The sequence below is a fragment of the Balaenoptera musculus genome, chromosome 19 (assembly GCF_009873245.2).
Source record: "Balaenoptera musculus isolate JJ_BM4_2016_0621 chromosome 19, mBalMus1.pri.v3, whole genome shotgun sequence".
In the NCBI taxonomy this organism is placed as follows: domain Eukaryota; kingdom Metazoa; phylum Chordata; class Mammalia; order Artiodactyla; family Balaenopteridae; genus Balaenoptera; species Balaenoptera musculus.
The window spans coordinates 2,491,665-2,519,281 of NC_045803.1; the positions used below are offsets into that span (position 1 = coordinate 2,491,665).

Here is a 27,617-nt window from a genome sequence, read left to right on the forward strand (position 1 = left end):
AGAGACAGGCCAGCTAAACTAAGATATCTTCATTCATTCATTCAATATTATTGAGTGCTTACCACTTCCTATGTGCCAGTCACTGTACTAAATGCTGGAACTTGTAACTCCCCTAATACTCCACAACCCCTCTGCCTTTAGTTTGTACCTCTGTACTTTCTCTCTTGCCTTCAATAGCCTCCCAACTTTTGTGTGCCTAGTAAATATCTATTCTCCCTTTAATACTATCGCTGTCTCCAAAAGTGATCCATCACCATGGAGTTCATCATCCTCTATATTACCTGTGTACCTTATATGCTTCCATATTTAAATATCCTGTATTCCCTAAACTGTAAATGCCTGCAGACAAGAACAGTGTCTTATTAGTACATATTAGGTTTGTGACCATTGATTTGGAACCAACCTCTATGGCAGATAGACAGAGGACTTAACTAAGTAGAGGGGTGTGTGTATAGAACGATAGGGAGAAAAGACATGCCCCTCCATGAGCCTTCTCTATGCTGTTTGCTCATCCATTTGCTTGAAGTGTTGATTTTTTATGCTGATCTTGCAGACTGATATGACAAGTTCAAATGGAAAATTGTTCTATTATCCTACATGCATGCTCCCTTCACAAATCCAGTTGTTGTCTTCTCAGCTGTGGTCAAAGTTAGAGGGACCTAATCCATGTGGTCAAACATTTCACAAAGTTGTCTTAGATACAGGTGCTTTCAAAAGTAGCTTTTGCAATAGAAAAACGCACACAGAAGACTCCAACTGTATATAACCCAATTCCAAAAAAGAATTCTGATTTTATTTCTTACACATTTTGCACAAACTGGAAAGAAGCACTGGAAACTATTATATATATGGTGAACAGCTGACATGAAAGAGCCTGGCGCATAAATGCAGGGTTTTTCCCAAGTATTAGTCAGTTTAGGTTGCCATAACAAAATACCATAGACTGGGTAATGTAAACAAAATTTCTCACAGTTTTGGAGGCTGAAAGTCTGAGATCAGGATGCCACAAGGTTGGATACTGGTGAGGGCTAGTTTCTCGGCTTGCAGATAGCCACCTTCTTGCTGTGTCCTCACATGGCAGAGGTCTCTGGTGTTTCTTCTTTAAAAACACTAATCCTATTATGAGGGCCCCACCCTCATGACCTCATCTAACCCTTATTATCTCCCAAAGGCCTCAATTCCAAATACAATCACATTGGGGGTTAGGGTTTTAACAAATGAAATTTTGGGAGGACACATTCAGTCCATGACTTCCCATTCTCCACCAATCATTTGTTGCACACCAGTGTTTTCACGTGAAAATACCAATGTTTATTCATGTAAATATAAATTCATTTTCAAACAAAACAGTAACAAATGATTTCTCCTTGTTCTGCAGCTCCTCATTGTTCAGTACATCCTGGTTTTTTTCCCCCCCCATTAGCTTGTCCCAGGCTTGTTAGATTTTTCACACCATTAAGATCATACGTCTTCATATCCATAGAGACAGTATGGTAATGACTCTATTGCTCCACACAATTATGAGTGCTATCTTTACTCAATCTTCTTTATTCTCAACCAGAAGTTTCTGTCAGCTGAAAACGGCACCCTGGTTTGTGAGGAAATCCCGTCTGTGTGATACTTTTAGTTCTAAGGGACAAACTCAAACTCTTTCTTCACATGACCTTAAATCAGGCTCACAGCTCCATCCAGAAAAATGGATTTACAATTCACTTTGTTGTACATAACCAATGAAATAGCTTTAAAATTACATTGGAAATAAAGTATCAGTTATTTTTATCAAATGAAGAATGTTCTTCATTAAAAATGACTGATCCAATCATCTGAGCTTGCTATTTTGAAACAAAGAACTATGATAAAGTCACTGCCTCAGTTGATTTCAAAACCTCAGGTCAAAATCACCAATGACTTTTGCTCTTTGGCTTTCAAAGTGGGACACATCATTAAACTGTCCCATTTTTACACAATTTATGTTATAGACAAATGCATTTTCCCATGCCTCTGTCTCTGCTACTTTGCTAGCCTCCCTCTTAGCTTTTACATATTTAAAACAATCTTAAGCCTTTTCCTCAGAATGTGTATTCTGATGTCGAATCAAGGATGAGCTCCGACTATATGCCTTCCCACATTTACTACACTCATAGGGTTTCTCTGAAGAATGACTTCTCTGATGCCGAATAAGATCTGAGCCACTGCTAAATGCCTTCCCACATTCATTACATTCATAGGGTTTCTCTCCAGTATGACTTCTTTCATGTAGAATAAGGGATGTGCGTTGGCTAAAGGCCTTCCCACACGTTTTGCATGTATATGGTTTCTCTCCAGTGTGAATTCTTTCATGTTGGGCTAGGTGTGCACTCTGACTGAAGGCCTTCCCACACTGATCACATTCATAGGGTCTATCTTCAGTATGAATTCTCTTATGTCGAGTAAGAGATATTCGGTGACTGAAGGCTTTCCCGCATTCCTCACACTGATAGGGTTTTTCTCCAGTATGGATTCTCTGATGTTCAATAAGAAATGATTGGCGGCCAAAAACTTTACTACATTTATTGCATTTGAAAGGTTTCTCTTCAGAATGAATGTTTTGATGTATTTTAAGGTTGGCAGTTCCAGAAAACATCTTCCCACATTCCTTACATTCAAACAGTTTCTTTTTCTTTGTATGAACTTTCTGATGTTGAATAAGGGACGAATGCCGGTTGCAGACCTTCTCACATTTATTACATCTGTATAGTTTCTCTCTATTATGAATTCTTAGATGTAGAGTAAGGGTTGAAAGCCGCGTGAAGATCTTCTCACATTTATCACATTTGTAGGGTTTCTTTGAAGCGTGAATTCTCTGATGAAGCATAATGGATGAAATCCTATTAAAGGATTTCCCACATTTTCTGCATTTATAAGGATTCTCTATACGGTGACTTCTCTGCTGTAAACTCTGACTTAAGGCCTTCTCACTTTCATGAGTCTTCTCTCCAGTATGAATTCTTTTATGTATAACAAGGACTGATTTCTTACCGAACCCTCTCCCACATTTATTGCATTTATGTATTTTCTTTCCATTGTGAATTTTCTTATGAAGTAAAAAAGATGACATTCGAATGAAGGCTTTCTCACATTTTCTGCACTGGTAGACATTTTGGACAAGGTGGATTTTCTGATGTATACTGAGAGATTGGCATTGACTCAAGGCCTTCCCACAGTCAAAGATTTCCTTTTCATCATGACTTTTCCCATGTAAAATAAGGGTTGTTCTTTGAATGAAGCTTTCCCCACATTTATCACATTCATAGCTTCTCCTTCCATTGTGAATTTTTTGATGAAGAATAAGGGATGAGATCTGTCTGAAAGCTTTTCTACAATTACTGCATTCATAAGGCTTCTCTCCAGTATGAGAGTTCTGATGAAGTTTAAGAGCTAAGCTTTGACTAAAGAATTTCCCACAGTAGTTACATTTTAGAGATTTCTTCTTTGAATGCACTTTCTTGGGTTTTATTAGGACTGAATTTTTCTTGCAGCCTCTCTTTCCTGTGGGAACTTTTTGTGGTGCAGAAACTGGTTTCTGATAGATGCTTTGCCCAGATTTGTTGCACTGATATGGAGATAACTTCTTGGTCTCACATTTAGACCCTAAGTCTGAAAGACATCAAGAAATTCAATTTGTTTTCCTGTGCTAGAAAAATAAAGCTATTTGCAATCATTATCATAATAACGATGATAATCAGAATAACTTTTTAGTGTCTTATTATAGTTTTAACACAGTAAGGGCTTTATAGAAACATTTAATAACTGAAATTCAGGGAAGCACAATTGGAAATTAATAAATAAAGGTTTTATTTAGAGAATAAATGTATACCATATACCACATTAAACTCCATAAATTGTTCAGTAGATGAATGTAGTTTTATTATAGGAAATGTCCAGAAAAGGCAGAAGGTAAAATACAGACAGAAGGTAAATTACTGGTTGCCTGTGGCTGAAGGTGGGAATGGGGATTATCTGTAAATGGGCATGAGGGATCTTACTGAGGTGACAAAACTGTTCTAAAACTGGTTTATGGCGATGGTGGTACAACTTGGTAAATTTAGCAAAAACTACTGAATTATACACTTAATATGGATGAATTTTACAGTATGTGGCTCAATAAAGTTGTAAATTTTTAAAATGTATTATTAAAATCGAATCTTAAAAAAAACCAAACTTGACTTCTGGTTTCTGGCTCCTCATGTAAAAGTTTGGAAGTCACCATTTTGTCCTACAACTCTTCTTAGATCCATTATAGAGGGGAGGGCACAGGGCGAACCACTTCCTCCAAGACTGGAGAGACAAACTGAAGCTTACTGGAGCAGAGACTCACAAGCACAACCACCACGGGAACCTGTGCTGGGGCAGGAAAACCTGAACTATAATTAATGAACTGTTGGAGGCTCAGTGCCAACAACTCTGAGAGTTAAAAACTCCAGGGGGACCTAGTCAAAGCAGCCCACACAATATGGCGAGATTTACCTTTAGGAGTTTGATCAGATTCTCACCTTAAATATAGGAGAAAAATTCTCTTGGGCTGCCTCCAGGGGGTGGGGAAAAGGAATCATTTTGAAATATGCCAGATCAGTCTGTTCCTCTTAACAAGGCCTGCCCTCAGGGGACACTAGGTAGGTAACCAGAGCCTACCAGGCTGAGGTATTATCAGAGCTTAATTGACCTGGGGAAGGAAAATATCCAACTCCACCTGGCTCTAGCCAGCTTGTCCCACCTAATGTGGGAGGGAAAAACAGAATCACTTGTGATGGTCACAATCCAGAGAAGTCTCACTAAAAGACTGAAAACCTAATCATAAGACTAAAGACTTCTCCCCTCCCCCACCTCACCATCACATCACTAAAGGCCTATTTAGAGCAGTTCCTTTTAAATGGTATATCATGGCTGACTATCAAGAAATAATTAGAAGACATACCAAAAGGCAAAAAACACAACTTGAAGAGACAAAGCAAGCATCAAAACCAGATTCAAATATGGCAGGGATGTTTGACTTATCAGGTCAGAAATTTTAAACAAGTATGTTTAATATGCTAAGGGCTCTAGTGGATAAAGTATACAGCATATTAGAAGAGATGGGCAATGTAAGCAGAAAGATGGAAATCCTAAGGAAGAACCAAAATGAAATGTCAAGAGATCAAAAACACTTAAGCAGAAATGAAGAATGCCTTTGATGGGCTTTTTGGTAGAACTGACACAGCTGAGGGAAGATTCTGCGAGTTAAAGAATTTATCAATAAAATCCTCAAAACCTGGAAAGCATAGAGAACAAAGACTGAAACAACAGAACAAAATATCCAAAGACTGGAACAATTACAAAAAAAATAACATATCTGTAATAGAAATACCAGAGGAGAAGAAAGAGAAAAAAGAACAATGACTGAAAACTTCCCCAAATTAATGTCAGACACTAAATTACATATCTAAGCTGCTCAAAGAACACAAAACAGGATAAATGTTAGGAAACCTATACCTAGGCATATCATTTTTAAACTGCAGAGTATCAAAGGAAAATTCCTGAAAGAAGCCAGAGGGAAAAAAGATCCCACCTACAGAGGAACAAAGATTAGATTTACATTCAACCTCTCAGAAACCATGCAAGCAAGAAGAGAGTGGCATGAAATATTTAAATTGCTGAGGAAAAAACCCCACCAATCTAGTAGTCTGTACCTTGTGAAAATTTCCTGCAAAAGTGAAAGAGAAAGACTTTCTCATATAAACAAATATTGTGAGAACTTGTTGCCAGTACACGTGCCTTGCAAGAAATGTTAAAGAGGTCCTTTGGAGAGAAGGAAAATAATGTAAGTCAGAAACTCAGATCTACATACAGAAAGGAAGAGCACTGAAGAAGGAATAAATGAAGGCAAAAAAAACCCCTTTTATTATTTTTGATTAGTCTAACAGATAACAGTTTATTCAAAATAATGATAGCAACAATGTATTTGATTACATATGCTTATGTATTTATCTTATGTGTGTGTGTATGCTAATGTATACTTATATATAAGTGAAGTAAATGACAGCAATGATAGAGGGGATGGGAGGAAGGAGTTAGCATTATTTTAAGGTACTCATGCTATCCATAAAGTGGTACAGTGTTATTTAAAAGTGGACATGGATTAACTGTAAATGTGTATTGTAAGCTCTAAGGCAACCACTAAAAAGAGTTTAAAAAGTAAAAAAAAAAAAGTATAAAAAAAGAAAGTATGCTAAGGATAGAAAATAGAATCATATGAAATGTTCATTTAAAATCACAAAAGGCAGAAAAGAGTGGAAGACAAAAACAGAACAAAAAATAAAGGTAACAAATAGAATACAGTAACAAAATGGTAGATATAAATTCAACTACATCAATAATCACTTTAAATGTCAATGGTCTAAATGCATCAATTAAGAGATTTTTCAGAGTGCATAAAAAACATGACCCACCTGTATGCTGTCTATAAGAAACCCACTTTAGATATGGAGACACATATGGATTAAGAGTAAATGAATGGAGAAAAGTAGACCAAGCTGACACTAATCAAAAGACAACAGGGCTTCCCTGGTGGCGCAGTGGTTGAGAATCTGCCTGCCAATGCAGGGGACACGCGTTCGAGCCCTGGTCTGGGAAGATCCCACATGCCGCGGAGCGACTAGGCCCATAAGCCACAACTGCTGAGCCTGCGCATCTGGAGCCTGTGCTCCGCAACAAGAGAGGCCACGATAGCGACAGGCCTGCGCACCGCGATGAAGAGTGGCCCCCACTTGCTGCAACTGGAGAAAGCCCTCGCACAGAAACGAAGACCCAACACAGCCATAAATAAATAAATAAATAAATAAAATAAAAGACAACAGAAGTAGTTATATTAATTCTAGACAGAGCAGGCTTAAAAACATGGAAAGTTATCATGGATAAAGAGGGGTATTACATAATGATAAAGGGGTCAATTCTTTAGGAAGACATAATAATTCTTAACATGTATGTACCTAACAACAGAGCATCAAACTACATGAGACAAAAAGTGATAGAACCACAAGGAGAAATAGATGAATCCACTATCAGAGTTGGAGACTTCAACACCCTCCTCTCATAAATGGACATATCCAGCAGGCAGAAAATCAGTAAGGACATAATGGAACTCAACCACACCACCATTCAACTGGATATAATTGACGCCTATAGAGTATTTCATCCAACAGCAGAATTAACATTATTCTCAAGCTCACATGGAACATGCACCAAGACAGACCATACTCTGGGTCATAAAACACACCTTAACAAGTTTAAAAGAATAGAAATCATACAGTGTCTGCTCTCAAACCACAATGGAATTAAATTGGAAATCACTAACAAAAAGATGACTCGAAAATCCCCAAATACGTGGAGATTATACAGCACACTTCTAAATAACACATGGGTCAAAGAAGAAATCTCAAGAGAAATTTTAAAATACTTTGAATTAAATGAAAATGGAAACACAACTTATCAAAATGTGTGGGATGCACTGAAAGTAGTGCTTAGAGGGAAATTTATAGCACTGGATGCATATAATAGAAAAGGACAAAAACCTAAAGTCAAAAATGTAAGTTTCCCCCCTAGGAAACTAGAAAAAGAGCAAATTAAATCCAAAGTAAGAAGAAAAAAAAGAATTAGAGCAAATCATTGAAAATGAAAACAGGAAATTAATAGAGAAATACAATGAAATAAAAAGATGGTTCTTTGAAAACCAGTAAAATTGTTAAGTCTCTAGCTAGACTAACTAAGAAAGAGAGAGAAGACACAAATTAATATCAGAAATCAAAGAGGGGACATCACTACATATTCCATGGAAATTAAAAGTATAATAAAAGAAAACTGAACAATTCTATGCCCACAAATCTGATAATCTAGATGAAATTGATCAATTCCTTAAAAAACATAATTTGCCAAAACTCACACAAGAAAAAGATGATGTGAATAGGCATATATCTATTTAAAAAACTGAATCAGTAATTAATAAACTTCAAAAACAAAAAGTACCAGGCCCATTATGTGTTCACTAGTGAATCCTACCAAACATTTAAGGAAGAAATCATTCCGATTCTCCATAATCTCTTTCAGAGGACAGAAGCAGGGGGAATACTTACTAACTCATTGTATAAGGCCATCATTACCTTAACGCCAAAACCAGAGACATCACAACAAAGTAAAACTACAGACCAATATCCCTGGATAAATACTGATGCAAAAATCCTAAACAAAATACTAGCAAACCAGATTCAACAGCACATTAAAAGGATCATACACATGAGCCAGTGGGATTTATACCTGGAATGCAAGGATAGTTCAATATGGGAAAATAAATGTAGTCTATCACATTAACAAATTAAAGGACAAAAACCACATGATCACCTCAACTGATGCAGAAAAAGCTTTTGACAAAATTTAACATGATAAAAACACTCAAAAAAATAGGAATAGAAGGAACTACCTCAATTCCACACCAAAAACTGTTTGAACCAATCAATGAATTCAGTAAAGTGGCAGGATACAAAATCAACACCCGAAAATCAGTTGTGTTTCTATACACTAACCATGACCACTCCGTAAAGGAAACTGAGAAAACAATCCTATTTATTATAGCATCAAAAGAATAAAATATTTAGGAACAAGTTTAACTAAAGAGATGAAAGACTTGTACACTGAAAGCTACAAACATTGCTAAAAGAAATCAAAAGATACAAATAAATGGAAAGACATCCTGTGCTTCTGGATTGGAAGACTTAATATTGTAAAACTGTCCATACCACTCAAAGTTATCTACAGATTCAATGCAATCCCTATCAAAATCTCAATAACATTTTTTTGCAGAAATAGAAAAAAGTCCTAAAATTCATATGGAATCTCAAGGGACCCTGAACAGCCAAAACAATCTTGCAAGAGAGGAATGAAGTAGGAGGGCTCAGACTTCCTGATAATTAAGATGGTGTGGTAGTAGCATAAAGATAGATGTGTAGACCAATGGAAGAGAATAGAGAGCCCAGAAATAAACTCTTGCAAATCTGGTCAAATGATTTTCAACAAGGGTGCCAAGACTATACAATGGGGAAAGAACAGTTTCTTCCACAAATGGTGTTGGGAAAACTGGGTATCTACATGCAAAAAATGAACTTGGACCCCTACCATACACCATATACAAAAATTAACTCAAAATAGATTAAAGACCTAAGTGTAAGACCTAAAACTATTAAACTCCTAGAAGAAAACATAGGGGAAAAGCTTCAGGACATTGGATTTGGCAATGATTTCTTAGATATGGCATCAAAAGCACATGCTACAAAATGAAAAAACTGACAAATGAGACTACATCAAACTTAACTTTTGCATGTCAAAGAAAACAACAGGGAAAAGGCAACCTATGGGTATTGTAAATCATATATCTGATAAGGGATTAACATGCAAAATATATAAAGAACTCCTACAACTTAAAAACAAAGGACAAATAACCCTGTTAAAAAAATGGGCAAAGGACTTGAACAGACATTTCTCCAAGACAGACAAATGGCCAATAAACACATAAAAAGATCCTCAACATCACTAATCATTAGGGAAGTTCAAATTGAACCCACAATATCACCTCACACCATAAGGATAGCCACTATCAAAAAAAACCAGAGGACTTCCCTGGTAGTCCAGTGGTTAAAACACCATGCTCCCAATGCAGGGGGGCCCGATTCAATCCCTGGTCAGGGAACTAGATCCCACATGCCTTAACTAAGAGCCTGCATGCTGCAACTGAAGAACCCACATGCTGCAACTAAAAAGAACCCACATGCCACAAATAAGACCTGCGTGCTGCTACGAAGATCCCACAAACGGCAACGAAGATCCCGTGTGCCACAACTAAGACCTGGCGCAGCCAAATAAATAAATAAATAAATATTTAAAAAAAAAAATAACAAGTGCTAGTGAGGATGAGCAGAAGTTGGAATCCTTGTGTACTATTGGTGGAAATGAAAAATCGTGCAGCCACTGTGGAAAATGGTATGGAGGTTATTCAGAAAATTAAAAACATAACTACCATATGATCCAGCAATCCTACCTCTGGGTACATACCCAAAGGAACTGAAATCAGTATCTCAAAGAGATATCTGTACTCCCATGTTCATTGCAGCATGATTCACAATAGCTAAGAGGGGAAGCAACCCAAATGTCTATTGACAGATGAATGGATAAAGAAAATGTGGTATATACATACAATGGAATATTATATAGCCTTAAAAAGAAGAAAATCCTGTCACATACTACAACATGGATGAAACCTTGATGACATTATGCTAAGCAGAAAAAAGCCAGTCACAAAAAGTCAAATACTGCATGATTCCATTCATATGAAGTATCCATAGTAGTCAAAATCATACCAAGGGCTGAATGGAGAGGTAGGAAGAACTAGTATTTAGTGGGTACAGAGTTTCAGTATTGCAAATTAAAGTTCTAGATAACTCTTGGTCAACAATGTGAATATACTTAACAGAACATTTAAAAATGGTTAAGATGGTAAATTTAACGTTATGTGCTTTTTACCACAAAAAATAAACTCATAAATCTGTAAAAAAAAACCACAAAAAAATTTTAAAAACCCATAACTTGACCAACCAAAGAGGAATCTACGAGAAAAGGGAATGAGTTCTTGAAAAGCAGTCAAAATAAACAGTTATGGAAAAGATTTTTAATTTTTTTTTTAAGGATTGAAGAAAATGATGCAAGTTTGATCATTTGAAATGCTATCATTAGAGAAATCAGAACACACTTTCTCTGAAGGGAAATATGAAAGCTGAGGCAGGGGACTGGATAGGTGGGGATGAGGCTATTAAAAGCTGAGCTTCTGGAACTGGAAGCTGGGGTTCAAACTCCAACTCTGCTGCCACTTCCTAGCTGGGTGACCTTGGGCAAGTCACCGAACCTCTCTGGCCCTCAGTTTCCTCATCTATAAAATAGGAATAATACTACTACCTACCTTATAGGGTTGTTGGGAGGAACCTGTACTTAAATGAGTACCTAATAAGGAGCTTGTTTAATGTTGGTTATTCTCCCTCTTGTGGCTCATACTGAAGAGACTTGCGTTTTCTGCACAAGCCTGGGGCCTCTGAGGTGGAGAAAGTGTCTCTCAACTATTATCTTAAAGATGCTGCCCTCTCATGATGGAGGGCACCCTTACAGAGAATGCCAGCTTCTAAGCCTTGGTTCTCTGTCACTCACCCAAGTCTCTGCGTCTTTTCACTGGCTCCACCATCCAGGGTGCTTTCCCTTTTTCCAATAAGGTGATCACATTTGGCCTCCGAAAGGAAAGTCCTGCACACGGGAAAAACACTGGAACTGAGCATGATGTGGGCACCACAGCTGTTAGAGCCAAGCTTTGTGTCAACAAAAATGGAGTTTATTAGTGCAAGAGGAGCACAGAGGATGTAAAGGATAGGCGGAGAAGAAGAAGGATGAAAGTTCAGTCATAGCCAGCAGAGTTATACATTTCTAACTCTACAAAGCCAACTATTTTCATGAAAAGTTGGACCAGAAACTCCTGAGGCTGGTTATTCAGCTACTGCCTTTCTGCTCCCAAGCCCACCGTTCTCTGATCTGCTGTAATCCACACTTCTGTGCCAGTTGCTCCGTGTCAGCATCCACCAATAGGGGTACTGGCGGTTTCAATTTATGCTTTTTTTTTCCCTGCACTTCCAGAACTAGCCTCATCTTGCGCCCTCAGGAGGATAAACCAGGCAGCGCACCCCTCTCCTTCAGAAGTCTGAGTCCCTTCCTCAAAGTCCTAAAAACTCTAAACTCTTCCCTCTGTCCTCCCAGCCCTAGGATGGTGGCTGTGTCCTGCAGTTACCATGTGTGTCTAATATTCACCTTTTAATAGTACCTGTTAAGTCAATACTTTAAATTTTTTCTCTTAAAAAGAACCCAGGTGTCCTCAAAAGGTTACATATATAGTTACCATATGACCAACATATACCACTCCTAGGTATATACCCAAGAGAAATGAAAATATGCATCCACACAAAAATTTGTATGTGAACATTCATAGCAGCAGATTTGTAACAGCCATACAGTGGAAACAAGCCAAATGCCCACCAACTGGTGAATGGATAAACAAAATGTGGAATATTATTTTGCCATAAAAAGGAATGAGGTATTGATACACGCTACCATGTAGATGAACATCAAAAATATTACCTTAAGTGAATGAAGCCAGACACAAAGGACAACATATTTGATTCCATGTTTATGGAATGCCAAGAATAGGCAAATTCATAGAGACAGAAAGTGGATTAGTGTTTGCCTAATCTGGGGGGATTAGTGGGCAGGGGGAAATAAAAAGCGACTGATGATGGGTATAGGCTTTCCTTTGGGGATAATGAAAATGTTCTAAAATTGACTAGGGTAATGGATGCACAACTTTGTAAATACATTAAAAAAATCACTGAATTGCATACTGCATATGAGTGAATTGTATAATATGTAAATTATACCTAAATAAAGCCATTAAAACAACAACAACAAAAAACTGGAGTGGCTTCTGTTTTCTTGACTAGACTGATTGATTCATGCCCCACGATGGGCCAGCTGTGGATTACAGGAGCAGGAGAGCCTTACCGAGAGAAACCAGGTTCTGGTAGTTTTCCAACATGACATCTTCATACAGATCCTTCTGAATGGGGCTCAGCCATTCCCACTCCTCCTGGGAGAAGTAGATGGCCAAATCCCCAAATGTGACTGGTGCCTGAAATGGAAAATCACATGTCCTTTCACTGTGGGCCTGTGCTTCCACATGGCTGGAGAAAACGTTAGACTTCCAAACATGGGAGATACATGGTGCCAGGATTCTATTAAGGAAACATTTGCAGTTCTGAGATCAAAAGGGGCAGGTGTATTAAACAAAACACAATGCAACATGATAAAGATTTTGTTGCATAAAAAGCATGTCAACTTGGATTTACGGAGCATTGACAAAGACAAGGTATTTTTCTAAGTACTCTGCATGTACTGGCTCATGTTAGCCAGTGACTGGGGACCACAGCAACGTTACAGATGAGGAAACTGAGGCCCAGAGATGTGAGGTGACTTACTGAAGATCTAAGAGCTTGTAAATGAAGGAGCTGGGGTTCAATTTGGGCAGTCTGGCTTCTGATTCATGTCCCCAACCACATGGGACTGCGTTATACATGGCAAAAGTTTATTTGCAGATGTAATCAAGGTTACTCATCAGTTGACCTTAAAATAGGGAGAGTAGCCTGGATTATCCAGGTGGACCCGATGTCATCACAGGAGCCCCTAAGAGCAAAGAATTTTCTCCAGCTGGTGGAAGAGGAGAGCAGAAAGGGAAGTCTGGGAGATGTGAAGGATGAATGGGGTGTGACCTGTTGTTGCTGGTTTGAAGACGGGATAAAGGGAGCCACATGAAAAGCGGGAGGGGGAACTAATTTTGCCAATAACCGATGAGTTCAGAAGAGGACCCTGAGCTTCAGATGAGACCACAGCTGCTGACACCTTGATTTCACCCTTGTGAGACCCAAAGCAGAGGATCCAGCTAAGCCAAGCTGTGTCTGAACTCCAAGCCACAAACTGTGTGATAATAAATGTGTGCTGTTTTGAATGGCCAAGTTTGTGGCAATAGGGAATGAATACACATAACTTAGAGGGCAAAAGTGTCTATTATGAGAAACTGCACTGAAGAGGCTTATTGTAGAAAATCACTTGATCATCTAAAGTCTTGAAACGTGCTTATTTCAGGAGGCTGGCTCACTGGCCTGGCTCCGACTAACTCAACCTGAACACAGGGTTATGAGGAGTCTCTTAGAGAGATGTCCTCCTGGTGAAAATGGGGGGTACATGTAAAGACAAAGCAACATCAAGAGATTAACTCTGGAGCACAGCATCCAATCCTCCTCTGCCCCAGCAGGTCCCACCTGGGCACTCATGTCCACCTCGAGAAACCATGGTGGCTCTGGTCTTCTCTCTGGGGAGAGTATTCCTCCCAGCACAGGCAGAGACCCTGGAGATGCTGAATGAATAGGTGAAAGGTCATGTGCACACTGAGAAAAAAGGACAGGGGGCCGCTGAGTGGCTACCTGGGTCACTGGAGCCCTTCTCACGCTCCCACGCCTGGTGGTGGTGATGGAAGGAAACCAGGGACTATGTCTTGGTTTGGTCTCCGTGGGGAAGGATGTTTCCGTGGAAGGAAAGCAAATGGTTTCTTACAAGATGGAACTTTCCCAAAGGACGAGGAACCACTACTTACCTTGGACTTGGATTTCCCACGTGCAGCAGGCATCCTTTCCTCCCCCTTGAGGGTTTCAATTTGGAGAGGGGCAGAGTGCTGAGGAGGTGGGGCTGGGAGAGAAGAGAAGTCATGAGTCGACTGGGCCTTCTGGGTGGTCCCAGGGTCTCTAGGATAAGAATCCCCTGGCCCCACACCCTGGTCACACACACGTGCACAGACATGCACATTGCGGGAGGTCAGAACATCTTCTGAAGCATTCCTGCCCCTTCTCAGGATCAGGGAGGGACCACAGCCAACACTATCTGTTCTTAAGACCTCAGGAGGCTCCAGATCAGGAGGCAAATGAGACAGGCAGACACCTGTTCTTCCATCTGACAAGGAATTGTGGAGTGCTCACCAGGTGCCAGGCACCGTCCCCGGTGCTGGGGAGAGAGCAGAGTTAGAGCAGAGAGGTACCAGCTCCCAGGTACCTTACATTCCAGCAGGGAAGACAAGTCCATATAGAACACAGTGTTAAAAAACAACAACAACAACAAAAAAAACACACAGTGTTAGCTGAGATCACTGTTATGCAGGAAAAAAAGGACCCGAGCAGGGGATGGAGTGACGGGGTGGCAGGGAAAGGCCTCTCAGAGGCAACATTGAGCCGAGGTGTGAATGCAGTGTGAGCCACCTGGGCACTGGGAGAAGGGCATTCTGGGTAGAGGTACAACAGGTGCAAGGGCCCTGCGGCAGGCACATGCTTGGCATGTGGAGGGAAGTGAGAAGGCAGGTGAGCTGAAGCAGAGTGAGCGAGCCGGGCAGTGGTGGACTAGGTGTCTGAGGTCAGGAGGGGCCGGATCACGAAGGGGTGAGCAGCAGTTTGGAATTCATCCTAAGCGTGATAAGGCATCATGGGGGGCTGGTGGCTGAGCAGAGGAATAATGTGGCTGACCTAACATTTCACACACTTTTTCTCAGCGGCTTTGTGGCAAATGAACTGGGTGTGTGTGGTGGGGGAGGGGCGGGGGGAAGCAACAGCTGGAGAAGGGACTCATTAGATAGCTATGCAGAACTCTAGAAGGGTAATCTCAATGGTGTGCATTAGTGGGAGAGAAAGAGGTGAGATGTCAAGTATCACCTCCACAGGAGGCCCTCTATCACCCTGGGTCACTCTATACCTGTGCTGCCCAACACATGCCAGCAGCCACTTGAGACATGGAGTTCTGGAAATAAGAAACTGTTTAATTTTGTTTCAATTTGTTTATTATTAAAATCATAATAAATGATAAATAATAAAATCACTGAATTAAAATTTATTATTAATCTAAAATTAAGAATTGATCCTTAATTCAGTTACTGTAAAACTTTTAAGTATGTTTGGAACAACTTGGGTGTGTGAATCTACTTTTCCAATGGTAAATTTTACAAAATTTAAATACAGATCAATTAAGTGTCTGGATTGAGGTGCACTATACATGTAGAAGACACACCTGACTTTAAAGACTCAGTTAAAAAAGAAAAAAAGAATGTAAAAAAATCTCACTGGTAATTGTTTATATTGATTATGAATTAAAATGGTAATATTTCAGATATACCGTATTGAGTTAAACAAAATGTATTATTAAAATTAACTTTAATAATTAATTTGTTTACCTTTTTCAATATGGCTTCTGGAAAATTAAAAATTCTGCCTGCATTATGTTTCTACAGGACAGCACTGCTTCATACTGTAGAGTCTACGCCATTCTACTGCTCCATTTTCTGTGCAGTACCCCCGGCTTCCTGAAAATGGCTTGTTTATGCAGATACCATCTCCCCCATGTGACTTGGGCTCCATGAGAGCAGACACCTTAACTGTTTTGTTCACTCTCTCCTCCCGTGTCTGAGACCATGCCCTGTGCAGAGCGGTGCTCAGTAAAAATTACTGACTGACTTAGTAACCAGTCCAGAATGCTTCCTGGCATGCTGAAAGTGGGGCGGAGTGCAACCATTTTATGTTGAAACCACAGCACAGACGACAGTTCTAACAGCAGTCGTCCCAAGCCCTCTTGTCTTTGGAAAAGGGCAGGGTCTAAAAAAGGCCAAAATGGGAACTTTGCAGATATGATGAATTGAAGGATGCTGAGGTGGGGAGATGATCCTGGATTATCCAGGTGGGCTCAATGTGGTCACAAGGCCCTTACGAGAGGGAGGCAGGAGGTCAGAGACAGAGAAGATGATGGAAGCAGAGTCAGAGAGAAAAAGGTCTGGATACACTGTGCCACCAGTTTTGAAGACGCAGGAAGGGAATGCAGGTGGCATCTAGAAGCTGTAAAGGGCAAGGTCACACATTCTCCCCAGAGCCTCCAGAAGGAACATGGCCCTGCCTAGACCATTTCAGACATCTGACCTTCAGAACCATAGGAGAATGAAGGTGTGTTGTTGGAAGCCACTAAGTTGGTGGTAATTTGTCACCAAAGCAATGGGAAACAAATACAGTGACCCTTCCATTTGTTCCTTCCCATTCATGTGCCCTGTAAGTGGGCTTTTCTTCTCTTCTGTCAATGACCTGGTGCTAAAAAAATGCATAATTCAGAGGAATCTCAGGGATGTGCTAAGGCCAGATGAAAGGGGCTGGTTGGAGATCACTGAGGTTAGCCTATGAGGTCACTCCAACAGGGCAGAAAGGAGCCGTGGGACACCAGCCCTGCCTAACTCAAACTCACAGGTCCAGAAGGAGCTTGGAGCCCTGCCCTGTCTTCACCTGGGTTACAGGGAAGGGCTGGGTGGCCTGGTGTGTGTTAAACACCTCACTCTGAAGTTGGACCACCTGGGCTTGACGACTATTTTTATTAGCTGTGTTACCTTGGGCAAATTACTTAGCCTCTCTGTGCCAGTTTCCTCCCCTGTTAAATGGGGACAACACAGAACTACTTCTGGAGTTGTTGTGAGGATTAGGTAAGAGTCTACATGTAATATTTGGCCTTATTTTCCCTCCCATGAACTATGAATTCAGGTCTTACAATTCTCCCCTTCCTCACACTGGCCTCCTTGCCAATCCCTGAATGAGCTGCCACAGTCCTGCCTCAGGACTCCGCCTGCAATGCTCTTTCCCCTGTCTCAGTTCCTCATTCCCTTCAATCTTTGTTCTAACCTCACCTTCTCTGTGAGGCTCACCCTAACCATTCTATTTATTACTGCAACCTACCTCTGACCCTCCTATCCGTCACCCCCCACCTCGCCCTTTCCCAGCTCTGACTTCTCTTTTCTCCACAGTTCTCCTCGCTAACGCACTATGCGATTTGCTTCTGGTGCTTACAGTCTGTCCCAGCCACGTGAGCATAAGCCCCATGTGCCCCGGACCAGGACCTGGCACGTGGAAGGGGCTGGCTAACTATTCGCTACCTGAGTGACTAAGTGGCCCAGTAGTAAATACTTCCTTTACCATCACATCTTCAAAGAGCCCTCCCTGGCCCCCTTAGCTGGGGTAGGGGCCTCCTGGACATGCCGTAGGTGCCACTTCATCACGCGGGGAACTAATTCTATCATTACTACATCCGCCTTTGCCTTCACCTCCTGTTCTCCGCTGCACGCTGTGAGTTGACCAACATTCCTGTGTGTAGCTGTGTGACCTTGGGCGAGACACCGAACCTTCCTGGGTCCTTCCCTCGATCCTTTACGTCTGCAAAAGGAAGGTGAAGGGCTGCTGCTGTGAGGAGCAGGCAAGACAGTCATCGAGGCGGCTGCGTTGACCGTGACTGCCGCTACCAGTGCGGCATGGGCCAGTGCTGTGGGCTGTGAGCCTTCTGTTCCGAACAGCCTGCTGTCCCTCTGTTCACAGGCTCTGGGGGAGCCCTCAGGTGTGTGCATGTTAAATGTGCTCAACCCCCGGTGACAACAACGCCTCCCAGTTAATAATAAGTATGAGATAATAAGGACCTACTGTACAGCACAGGGAACTCTACTCAATACCCTGTAATGACCTATATGGGAAAAGAATCTGAAAAAGAGTGGATATATGTATAACTGACTCACTTTGCTGTACACCTGAAACTATCACAACACTGTAAATCAACTATACCCCAATAAAAATTTAAAAATTAAAAAAAATAGTAAGTATGAGACTGAGAGCTGTACTGGATATTTATATGCATTATATGATTTCACCTCTAGAGCAAACTGACCACATGGGTTCCAGTTTCCATTTTGAGGATGAAAGAGGGAAGAAGACCTGCCCAATATCTCAGAGCTTTAAGTGATGAAACCTGGGTTTAAGCCCCATCCACACGCAGCACAGTCTGCCCTCTTGGAGCAGGATTAAGGGTCTACACAGCAAATACTCCCACTGTCTTCTCTGGCAGGGTTCGGGAGGTGTCAATGTGGCACCACAGTTACGAAATATTCACCTTTGTTACATCAGAGTGCCACAGCACTTGGGGAGCTTTGGAGCAGACCACATTAAGGTTGAGGAGTTGTTGCTCAGTGACAAACCGAGTGGCCTGCCTTCAATTCTCTGTGCTGAGCAAGGCTTCCCTTGTGTAGAAAATGGTGACAAAGAATCCTGGATGCCTGAATTCTCTCTGTATTCAACCTTGGGACAGTGATGTGCTGGGTAATTTGTACTGTCTGCCAATTTCCATGGTGTACATACTCCCACCAGGGCCCACTGTAATATATCAAACTGATGTCACTGAACATGGAACTGGGGAGAGGTGTGCACAACGGGTTCGTGTGAGGTGGGGCGAGCCAGCTCCAGCACTTCACTGACACGTGGCCTCTGAGAACTTTTGACTAATGTCCCTGCACAGTAGAGGAGGGTTAATGGCTAGCTCTGTGGCCTGAGAACACCCCAATGCAGCTGCCCCATAACATAAAACTCTTGGAATCTTCTGTTTTGTTCTGAAACATCCATATAACTTTTGCATCCTACATCATGATAAATCTGAGTCTGTGTTAATATAAAATCATGTTTTAAATCCTTTACCAGAGTCTTCCCCTCTGATTCCTCAAGTCAAATGGATTGCTCCAGGAAGTGGCAACGCATCCATCCTGTGGTTTCTCACGGCGGTTTGCCCTTGGCACGCACCCCAAGGTGAAGGAGCACGATTCTTGTCCACAAAATAATTTTCTCCAAGGAACTCAGCACTGCTGGGGAGGAAAGAACAGCAGTTTGATATTAGATAATTCTGGATTCAAAGCTTGCTTCTGCCAATTACTGGCTGTGGGAGAGCTACACAAAGCCTGTCTGCTCACCTGTGCAATGGGGTAAACAAAACCTGCTTCACCCTTAGCTGTTAAAAAGTTTACATGAGATATCTTCAGCAACAGGCACACGGTTATTTCTTGCCTTCCTTTTCCTTTCTAATTCAGTATACACCACGCATCACCAAGGAAGCCGGACACTAAGAGGGCTGAAGTAAGAATTCTCACACAGTGCTGGTTGGAGAGAAATTAACAATATCTTTAAGAGCGAAGGTGCACATACCCTTTAACCCAGTAACCGCATTTCTGGTATCTGTCTTCAGGCGTCCTCGTGCGTGTAAAATGACAGGGTCTGCAGGAAGAGGCAGTACAGTCCCACAGGGAAGGGCATCCATCTGGAGCCAGGCTGTCTGGGTTCAGCTTCCAACTCTGCCACCCGCTACCTGTGTGACCTCAGACATGCTCCCTGTCTTCTCTGGGCCTGAGCTTCCTCAACAGCCAAGTGAGGCAAATAACAACGATGACTCCACAGGGCTGTTGTGAAAATTAAATGAATGAAAACATGTAACACGCTTAGAGCAGTGCCAGTGCTAAACAAATGTTAGTTTTTTTTATTATCATTATGTTACTGAGTCCAATCTCATAGTGCTCGCCCTACGACAGGCCAGTCAATCGAGAGACGAGCTGTTGGGGCGAGGAACAGTGACTTTATTTGGAAAGCCAGCAGACGGAGATGATGATGACTCACGTCCCAAAGAATCATCTTTCCTGAGTTAGAATTCAAGATTTTTTTATACTAAAAGGGAGGGAAAAAAGTCAAACATTTCAGAGGGGATGTGTTAATTTCTTCCTTCCTGCAGTCATTCACAGGTGGGTTTGGTCAGGATGTTTCCTATGGGCTAAACAAAGGTATTTTAGCTTAATGCTCATTACCTGGGAGGCAGGGTTTCCCAGAGAACCCCATTATGTGTAATTCAAGCTTATAGGCAACATCCCTTTAGTGACTAACTTGTAATAGAATACAAAGGTTCTGGGGTTTCCCTGGCAGTCCAGTGGTTAGGACTCTGCGCTTCCACTGCAAGGGGCACAGGTTCGACCCCTGGTCGGGGGAACTAAGATCCCACATGCCTCACAGTGCAGCCAAAAAAAAAAAAAAAAAGAATACAAAGGTTCTTCCCTATTACAATTACTACTCCTATCAAGAGATTGGAAACAACTGCCCATCAATAAGAAAATCAGTGAATGTTACACGCACATATGAGACACCGTGTAGTCCTTAAAAGGAACAAGGCAGCACTACCTCAGAGGTTCTTTACTGGGGGCAATTTTGCCCCTGGGGGACACTTGCAATGTCTGGGACATCTGTGGTTGTCCCAATTTGGGGGTGGGGGGTGCTCCTGGGATCTAATGGGTGGAGGCCAGGGATACTTCTAAACATCCTATAATACACAGGACAGCACCCAGAGCAAAGGACAATCTGGCCCAAAATGTCAACTGTGCTGAGGCTGAGAAATCTGCTCTACATGTACTGTGTGAAATGATCTCCAAGATATGGTGTAATGAGGAGAATAAAGGTATAGAGAAAATGCTTAGAAAAAAACAAAATACAGGATACGAATACATGAGTTTGAAAAGGAACAGACAAGTTCTGGAAGGGAAATAAAGAAGCTGGTAGCAGTGATTGTCCCTGAAGAAGGGAACTGGGTCACTAGGCTTGGAAACTCAAAACTCACTTTTCCCTATCTACGCTTTGGCGTTCTGTATCATATATATAATTACCTTTTCAAAACACCACCACCACCACCACAAATAAGGAGGCTGGATCCCACACCACCTCAGGGCAGCGCTGTAAGCCTGGCCTCTCTTCCGAGCCCCAGACCTTAGGGAGGGAAGGGGCTTTGCAATTTAGCACAAAGCTAAATTCCTGCTCCTAAGGTAAGGATGGCTAGAACCTGGATGAGAACAAGCTTAAAGAGTTACTGGAGGGACTTTCCTGGTGGCACAATGGTTAGGAATCCGCCTGCCAGTGCAGGGGACACGGGTTCGAGCCCTGGTCCGGGAGGATCCCACATGCCGTGAAGCAACTGGGCCCGTGCGCCACAACTGCTGAGCCTGCACTCTAGAGACCGCTGCTACAACTGCTGAGGTCCTCACGCCTGGAGCCCGGTGCTCCGCAACAGGAAAGGCCACAGCGATGAGGGGCCCATGCACCACAATGAAGACTGGCCCCCGATCGCCGCAGCTAGAGAAAGCCCGTGTGCAGCAATGAAGACCCAATGCAGCCAAAAAATAATAATACTAATAAATAAATTAAAATAAAAAGAGTTACTGGACAGTGGCCATGCCTCCCCTCGGGGCACAGCACCCCTGTGATCCTGGGGGCCTGCGCCGGGTGTTGAGTTGGGGGTGGGTCCTGACATACCTGAAAGCCAGCCATTAATGCACCCACACATTGCTTCCGTTCAGCCAGAGTTTGTTTTTGCTATACCACCTATCTAGTATTTTAAGATCACCTCTATCCTAAACCTGCCAGCCCCAGAGGCCGGGGATATAGAAAGGTACTTTCTCCAAAGACCCAAGACCAGCTATAGCAGAAAACATAGGCTTTGCATCTGAATGTCAGACCTGCCCGTTCTCTGCTGGCATGGGAACAGATCTGATTTCCTCACTTGTAGGATGGGGCTAGGAATGTCCCTATTGCAGGGAAGTGCAGCTGTCGGGACTGCCTTTGATAAGATATTGAAAGCACTCAGAATTAATTTCTTTCATTCTGAGAAGCCCCAGGGGAGCCCACAAACTCTCACAGCTGTAGCTCTCAACCCTGTTTGTACACAGGAATCTCTTGGGAGCTTTTTAATAAATACTGATGGCTGGGCCCCATGCCAGGACCATAAAGTCAGAATCTCTGGGGATGGAGTCCAGGCATGTCTTATTTTTATCTTTTAAGATTTCTAAATTATACGCAAGGCCATAGTTTAGAACTAATGCCCCAGTCTACAAGCCTCAGTCGAGGCCTGGAGATCTGACCTCTCCCTGTTAAGAGTCCAGACCTCAGCACTGGGGAGGAGAAAAGTCTTTGATAAGCTCAAAGCCAAACCCTTAGATTCTCGGATCAAAGGATTCCAAGGAGTCATTGATGGTGGCCATTCTTGGCTTTGGAGTTGACTGAGATGCCCATAGGAAGCCTGGGTGTCGACACTGAAAACAGCACCCACTGTCACCCTGTAATCCCTTCACCCTGCTTTCCTTTTCAAAATAATTACTGCCACCTGTTATAAATTTAATTTCATCTCTCTACTAAATGCAAGCTCCAATGAGTAGAAACCTAGCCCATCCTCACTAGCAAGGTGCTTGGCCCATGGCAGGCATCTGACTACTGAATGAATGAGTGCCTCTCAGAGCCTACCCAGGTTGCAGGCTTTGGACACCCTTCTCATCTCAGAAACATTATCCCTTTATCACTTCTCTCATCCAGCCCCCTTGCTCTCCTCCCCACCCTCACACCCTGAAAATGTTCATGGTGTGCCCTCATCATGGTCCTGTACACCAGTGGTTCTCAACTGGGGTGATTTTGTTCTCCAGGGGATACCAGGCTGTGTCTGGAGACACTTCTGCTTGTTAAAACTGGGGCAGCAGGGGTATGCTACTGGCATCTGGGGGGTAGAGAACAGGAATAATTCTAAACATCCGACAATATATAGGACAGCTCTCCCCTGTCTCTCAATTATCTGCCCCAAAGCATCCAAAGTGCCAAGGCTGGGGCTTCCCTGGTGGCGCAGTGGTTAAGAATCCGCCTGCCAATGCAGGCGACACGGGTTCGAACCCTGATCCGGGAAGGTCCCACACGCCGCGGAGCAACTAAGCCTGTGCACCACAACTACTGAGCCTGTGCTCTAGAGCCCGCAAGCCACAACTACTGAAAGCCCGCGCGCCTAGAGCCCATGCTCCGCAACGAGAAGCCACTACAATGAGAAAAGCCCGCGCACCGCAACAAACAGAAGCCCCAACGCGCCGCAACTAGAGAAAGTCCATGCACAGCAACGCAGACCCAACGCAGCCAAAAATAATAAATAAATAAATAATAAATAAATTCATTAAAAAAAACCCAAAGTGCCAAGGCTGAGAAACCCTGGTCTAGACACGGAGATGTCTCCAGACTGCTGTGTTATCAGGAGATACTCCTCCTCAGTCCCTGCCACTGGGTCTTGACCAGTGGGCTTCTCAGAATGAAAGAAATTAACTCTTGAGTGCTTGGGTCTTGACCCCACAGGCTCCCTAGGGATACCTCCATCAAGGAAGACCCTCTGTTCGTGCCCTCCTAGGACCCCGACTAGAAAATTCTGAACCTAAGCTCAATTTAGCCTTTAGGATTACTTTATCTCTTAACCTGCAACTTTTTCTCTGAGGCTCCACTTCTTGCTTTTCTTCCTGTGGATTTTATTCTCTGGGTGTGGAATCCTTGGGGTTATTACGTTAATAATAAAGCAATTAGCATTTATTCGTTGCTTACTTGTGTCAGGCACTGTTCTACTTAACGCTCACCACAGGCCTAAGATTGGTACTATTATTATCCCCATTTTGCAGGTGAAACTGAGGGTCAGCAATTTAAGTGACCTCTCCCAAAGTCACACAACTACTGAGTGATGGAACCAGAAGTCCCAGAGTCCCCCAAGCTACACTGGTTAGGAAGCAGACACACAACCATACGCAGCCTCAGGTCCCAGAGACCAGGGCAGACACTGCCCTCCCTTCAAATGCACGAACTCAATAACAGACAACAAGGCGCAGCTGGGCTACTGGGGCACCGCTTCTCAGCTAGAAGAGGTCAGATCCCCAGCTCTGAGGAGGACTGCTCAGTCTCAAGTTCAGAGATGCAAATTTCTCCAGCGTTCACCACCGCGCTCCTACCTCTGCACGGGGGCAACGAAAAACGACCACCAGCACTCCAACAAACACCCAGCACCTACACAGGGCTTGGTGAGCGCCAAGCTCGGTACGGGGTATTTCACTACGTTACCCCATTTACATAATTTTCCCAAAACTGACGCCGGTGTTGTTATCCTGTTTTACCGAGAAGGAAAGCCTCCCACAACCGCACACATACTTCCTTGCCAGGAGCCTGTACGCCCGTAAAGCCGCTCAGAATCCTCCCCACAGGGATCCTCCTTCCACGCTTACCGGGAGAGATACACCTCGACAGCGCAGTCGCACACTACCACACACTCACAACCGCAAAGCCACTGAAGCTCAGTCATACAGCCACCCGGTCAAACCACGCAGCCACTCCAGACGGCGATAAACGGCCACCTACATCAGTCGGTCACACACACACACACACGAACGCGCTTCAACAACATAAATTCTCGCAGCCACACTCACATACCCACTCCCGGCCCCCCTCCCACAGGCGCAGTCACCTCTTCCTCACATAAACACCACAGACCTTGCGGTGAAATACGAACATGGTCCTGAAGCACGTCCCCGTCACCACACGGCTGGCTCCGTCACAGACACACGCAGAAACGCCACAACCCGCTCTCCTCTCACAACACAGCGACGCCACCACACGCTTCAAACACAGTCCCTCACCTCACACTCCGTCACCACACAACCAGACAAAACCCCACAGGCGGTCACGGGCAGAAAATTCCAGGCAGCCGTGGGCGCACACCCACAGCCACACTCACCCGGCCCTCCAGGGTCGCGTCCCGGCGGCGCCCACCCCTGCAACTGCGCAGGCACAGCGCGCTCCCCGCGCTCCCCGCGCCTGCGCACTCCCCTCCGCGGCACTCGGTCGGCACTGGCTGGCCCCGCCCCTTCATGCGCGAGACACGTCGGCGAGCCGCGGCCCCGCCCCCAGGCGTCCACAAGAGCGAGAGGCCCCGCCCCTAAACAAAGCCACGCGGTGCGCAGGCGCTTACTCACCTCTCCCGGGACCTTTCCACAGGCACAGACCTGAAGCCCCGCCCCCCCCCCCCCCCCACACACACACACACACACACGCCGGCGTACGCAGGCGCGCTCGCGCACTCGGAGCCGCTCTTGGGGTCATCGCCGCTCGCTTGCCCGCCCGAGGCCCCGCCCCTGCACCAGCCCTCGGAACACGCTGCGCCGCGCGCACGCGCAAGGGCCGCCTAGCGCTTCCCAGGGCCTCACTTGTTGCTGTCCTTATAAAATCACGTAGGTGTTTTCAGGTGCTGAGGCCCTTCCTTGACCCCTGCAACCAAACCCAGCCTCCCCAGCATCCACACCTACACGTTCCCGTCCGGGGTCTTCTAGCCCCAACACCCTCCCCTTTGCCCCTGGAGCTCAGAGAGGTTTGGCGCCACGCTCACCCGCGGACCGTAACGCACGCGCTCGCGCATGCGCACTGCGAGCTCAGGCTGCACTTCCCAGAAGCCTCCGGGACGTGGCGCCGTTCAGGACAGCCACGCCCGGATCGTGAGGTTGACGGATCCCGGCCCGCGCTGGCTCCGATCTGTCCGGCCCGGACACGAATGGACCCAGGAGAGCGGCGAAGGGATGTTGCTCCAGGCCAGGGGTGGGATATCGCTTGCGCCTTCTCTGAACGAACAGCCCCAGAGTCCTTTGCGCGGCGCCTTTCCAGGCCCCAGACTACATCTCCCAGGAGCCCCTGCGGCCCGTTTCCGCCTCGTGTAGCGACGCGGCTGTGCGTCGGCCAGGCGGGGACGCGAGCGACCTCCTGTGGCGGTGTGTGAGGTGACCGCGAGTCTGTGAGAGAAGACGGGAGGTGTGAGACTGCCCCTGAGGTCTGGGCGTGCGGGTCCCGGGTGGTCATTGTGCATTTATGTGTGTGAGGTCCAGGTTGTGTTATTGTGTGTATGTGTGAGGATGTGAACGCGTGTGACCGGATTTTTGTGGTTGTGTACCCTTGTGTTTTGCATGTGTGACAAACCCAGTTTTTGTGGTTTTGTACGTGTGTGTGTAAATTCATTTTGCATGTGTGTGCTCGTGCACCTCGATGTGTCATGTATGGCTGTTTTTGCGCAATGCAGAGCTGAGCAGTTGCCACAGAAATTGGCCCACAAAGCTTAAAATACCGACTCTGTAGATCCCATTTTTTGTGGTTGTGTAGTTGTCTGTGGACCCGCAGATAGTGAATGTGTGTAGAAGCTACCATTTCTGGAAGTGTGCGTTTGTACAAGTATGCGTGTGGCCCACTTTTTGTGGTTGTGTATGAGCGTATGGGAAACCTGTGTGTGTGTGTGTGTGTAGTGATCCAGTTTTGCGTTTTTAGAGGTGTGTGTGTATGTATAATTCTGATTTCAATTCCGGTGTGTGGATTTTTTTCCCCCCACCATCAAGCAATTTTCTGAAAGCAGCTGGGAGTCCTAACAATTCAACTCAACTCTGACACTGTCTAGCTGGTGATAGAGGCAGATTCCCATAGGTTAATTAAAGGTTGGGTCCCCAAGATGCCCCCACCCCCCACAGGTGCCAGTCACAAGTCCAGGTATCACCTGTGCTCTGACTGACCCTCTATAGATCGGAGGTTCCAATGACTGCCACCCCCCTCCTTGGGTTTGATTAGTTTGCTAGAGCAGCTCACAGAACTCAGAGAAATGTTCACTTACTTCACTTACTAGATCACCCACCAATTTTTATAAAAGGATATAACTCGGGAATGGAAAGATGGAAGAGATACATAGGGCAAGATATGTGTGGGAAGGGGCACGGGGCTTCCACGCTTACCACTCTTCCAGTGTGTCCATGTGTTCACCAACCCGGAAGCTCTCTGAACTCCATCCTTCTGAGTTTTTGTGGAGGCTTCATTACTTAGGCATGATTGCTTAAATCATTGGCCGTTAGTGATTGAACTCAGTCTCTAGCCCCTCTTCCCTCCCTGGAGGTCTAGGGGTGGAACTGAAAGTTCTAACTGCTGAGTAATTGGGTTGGTTCCCGTGGCAACCAACCCCCTACTAGTCATTCATTAACATAACAAAAGACACCTTGATCTGGCTCCTCACAAAGGAAATTCCAAGAGTTTGGGGAGCTCTGTGCCAGGAACTGGTGATGAACGTATTTCTTATTATAAATCAGAATATCAGGGTATGTGTAGGGGGAACCCAGGGCTTGTGGTTGTGTGTATGACCCTGTGAGTGTGTGAGTTTCTGGGAGTAGGTATCAAGAGTGAATGTGTGAAGAACTAGTTTTG

At 44.1% G+C, this 27,617-nt stretch overlaps 1 protein-coding gene across 14 annotated transcripts; it reads right to left on the reverse strand.

The window, feature by feature from the left end:
• Positions 1–246: 246 nt before the first annotated feature.
• Positions 247–25,999, reverse strand: ZNF667 (zinc finger protein 667). 14 transcript variants are annotated; one of them, XM_036832245.1, is made up of 7 exons: positions 25,777–25,999; positions 19,725–19,975; positions 19,224–19,387; positions 14,297–14,388; positions 12,652–12,778; positions 11,257–11,349; positions 247–3,636 (listed from the first exon to the last, which is right to left on the reverse strand). In XM_036832245.1, the coding sequence occupies exons 4-7, from the start codon at positions 14,327–14,329 to the stop codon at positions 2,057–2,059; spliced, it is 1,833 nt and encodes a 610-aa protein (XP_036688140.1). In that variant the 5' UTR covers positions 14,330–14,388; positions 19,224–19,387; positions 19,725–19,975; positions 25,777–25,999; the 3' UTR covers positions 247–2,056. The 14 variants fall into 14 exon arrangements, with proteins under 14 accessions (XP_036688140.1, XP_036688141.1, XP_036688145.1 ...); XM_036832246.1 differs by lacking the exon at positions 25,777–25,999 and adding an exon at positions 25,367–25,411; XM_036832250.1 differs by lacking the exons at positions 19,725–19,975; positions 25,777–25,999 and adding exons at positions 19,493–19,675; positions 25,129–25,192 and having other exon boundaries at positions 19,224–19,384.
• Positions 26,000–27,617: the final 1,618 nt, after the last annotated feature.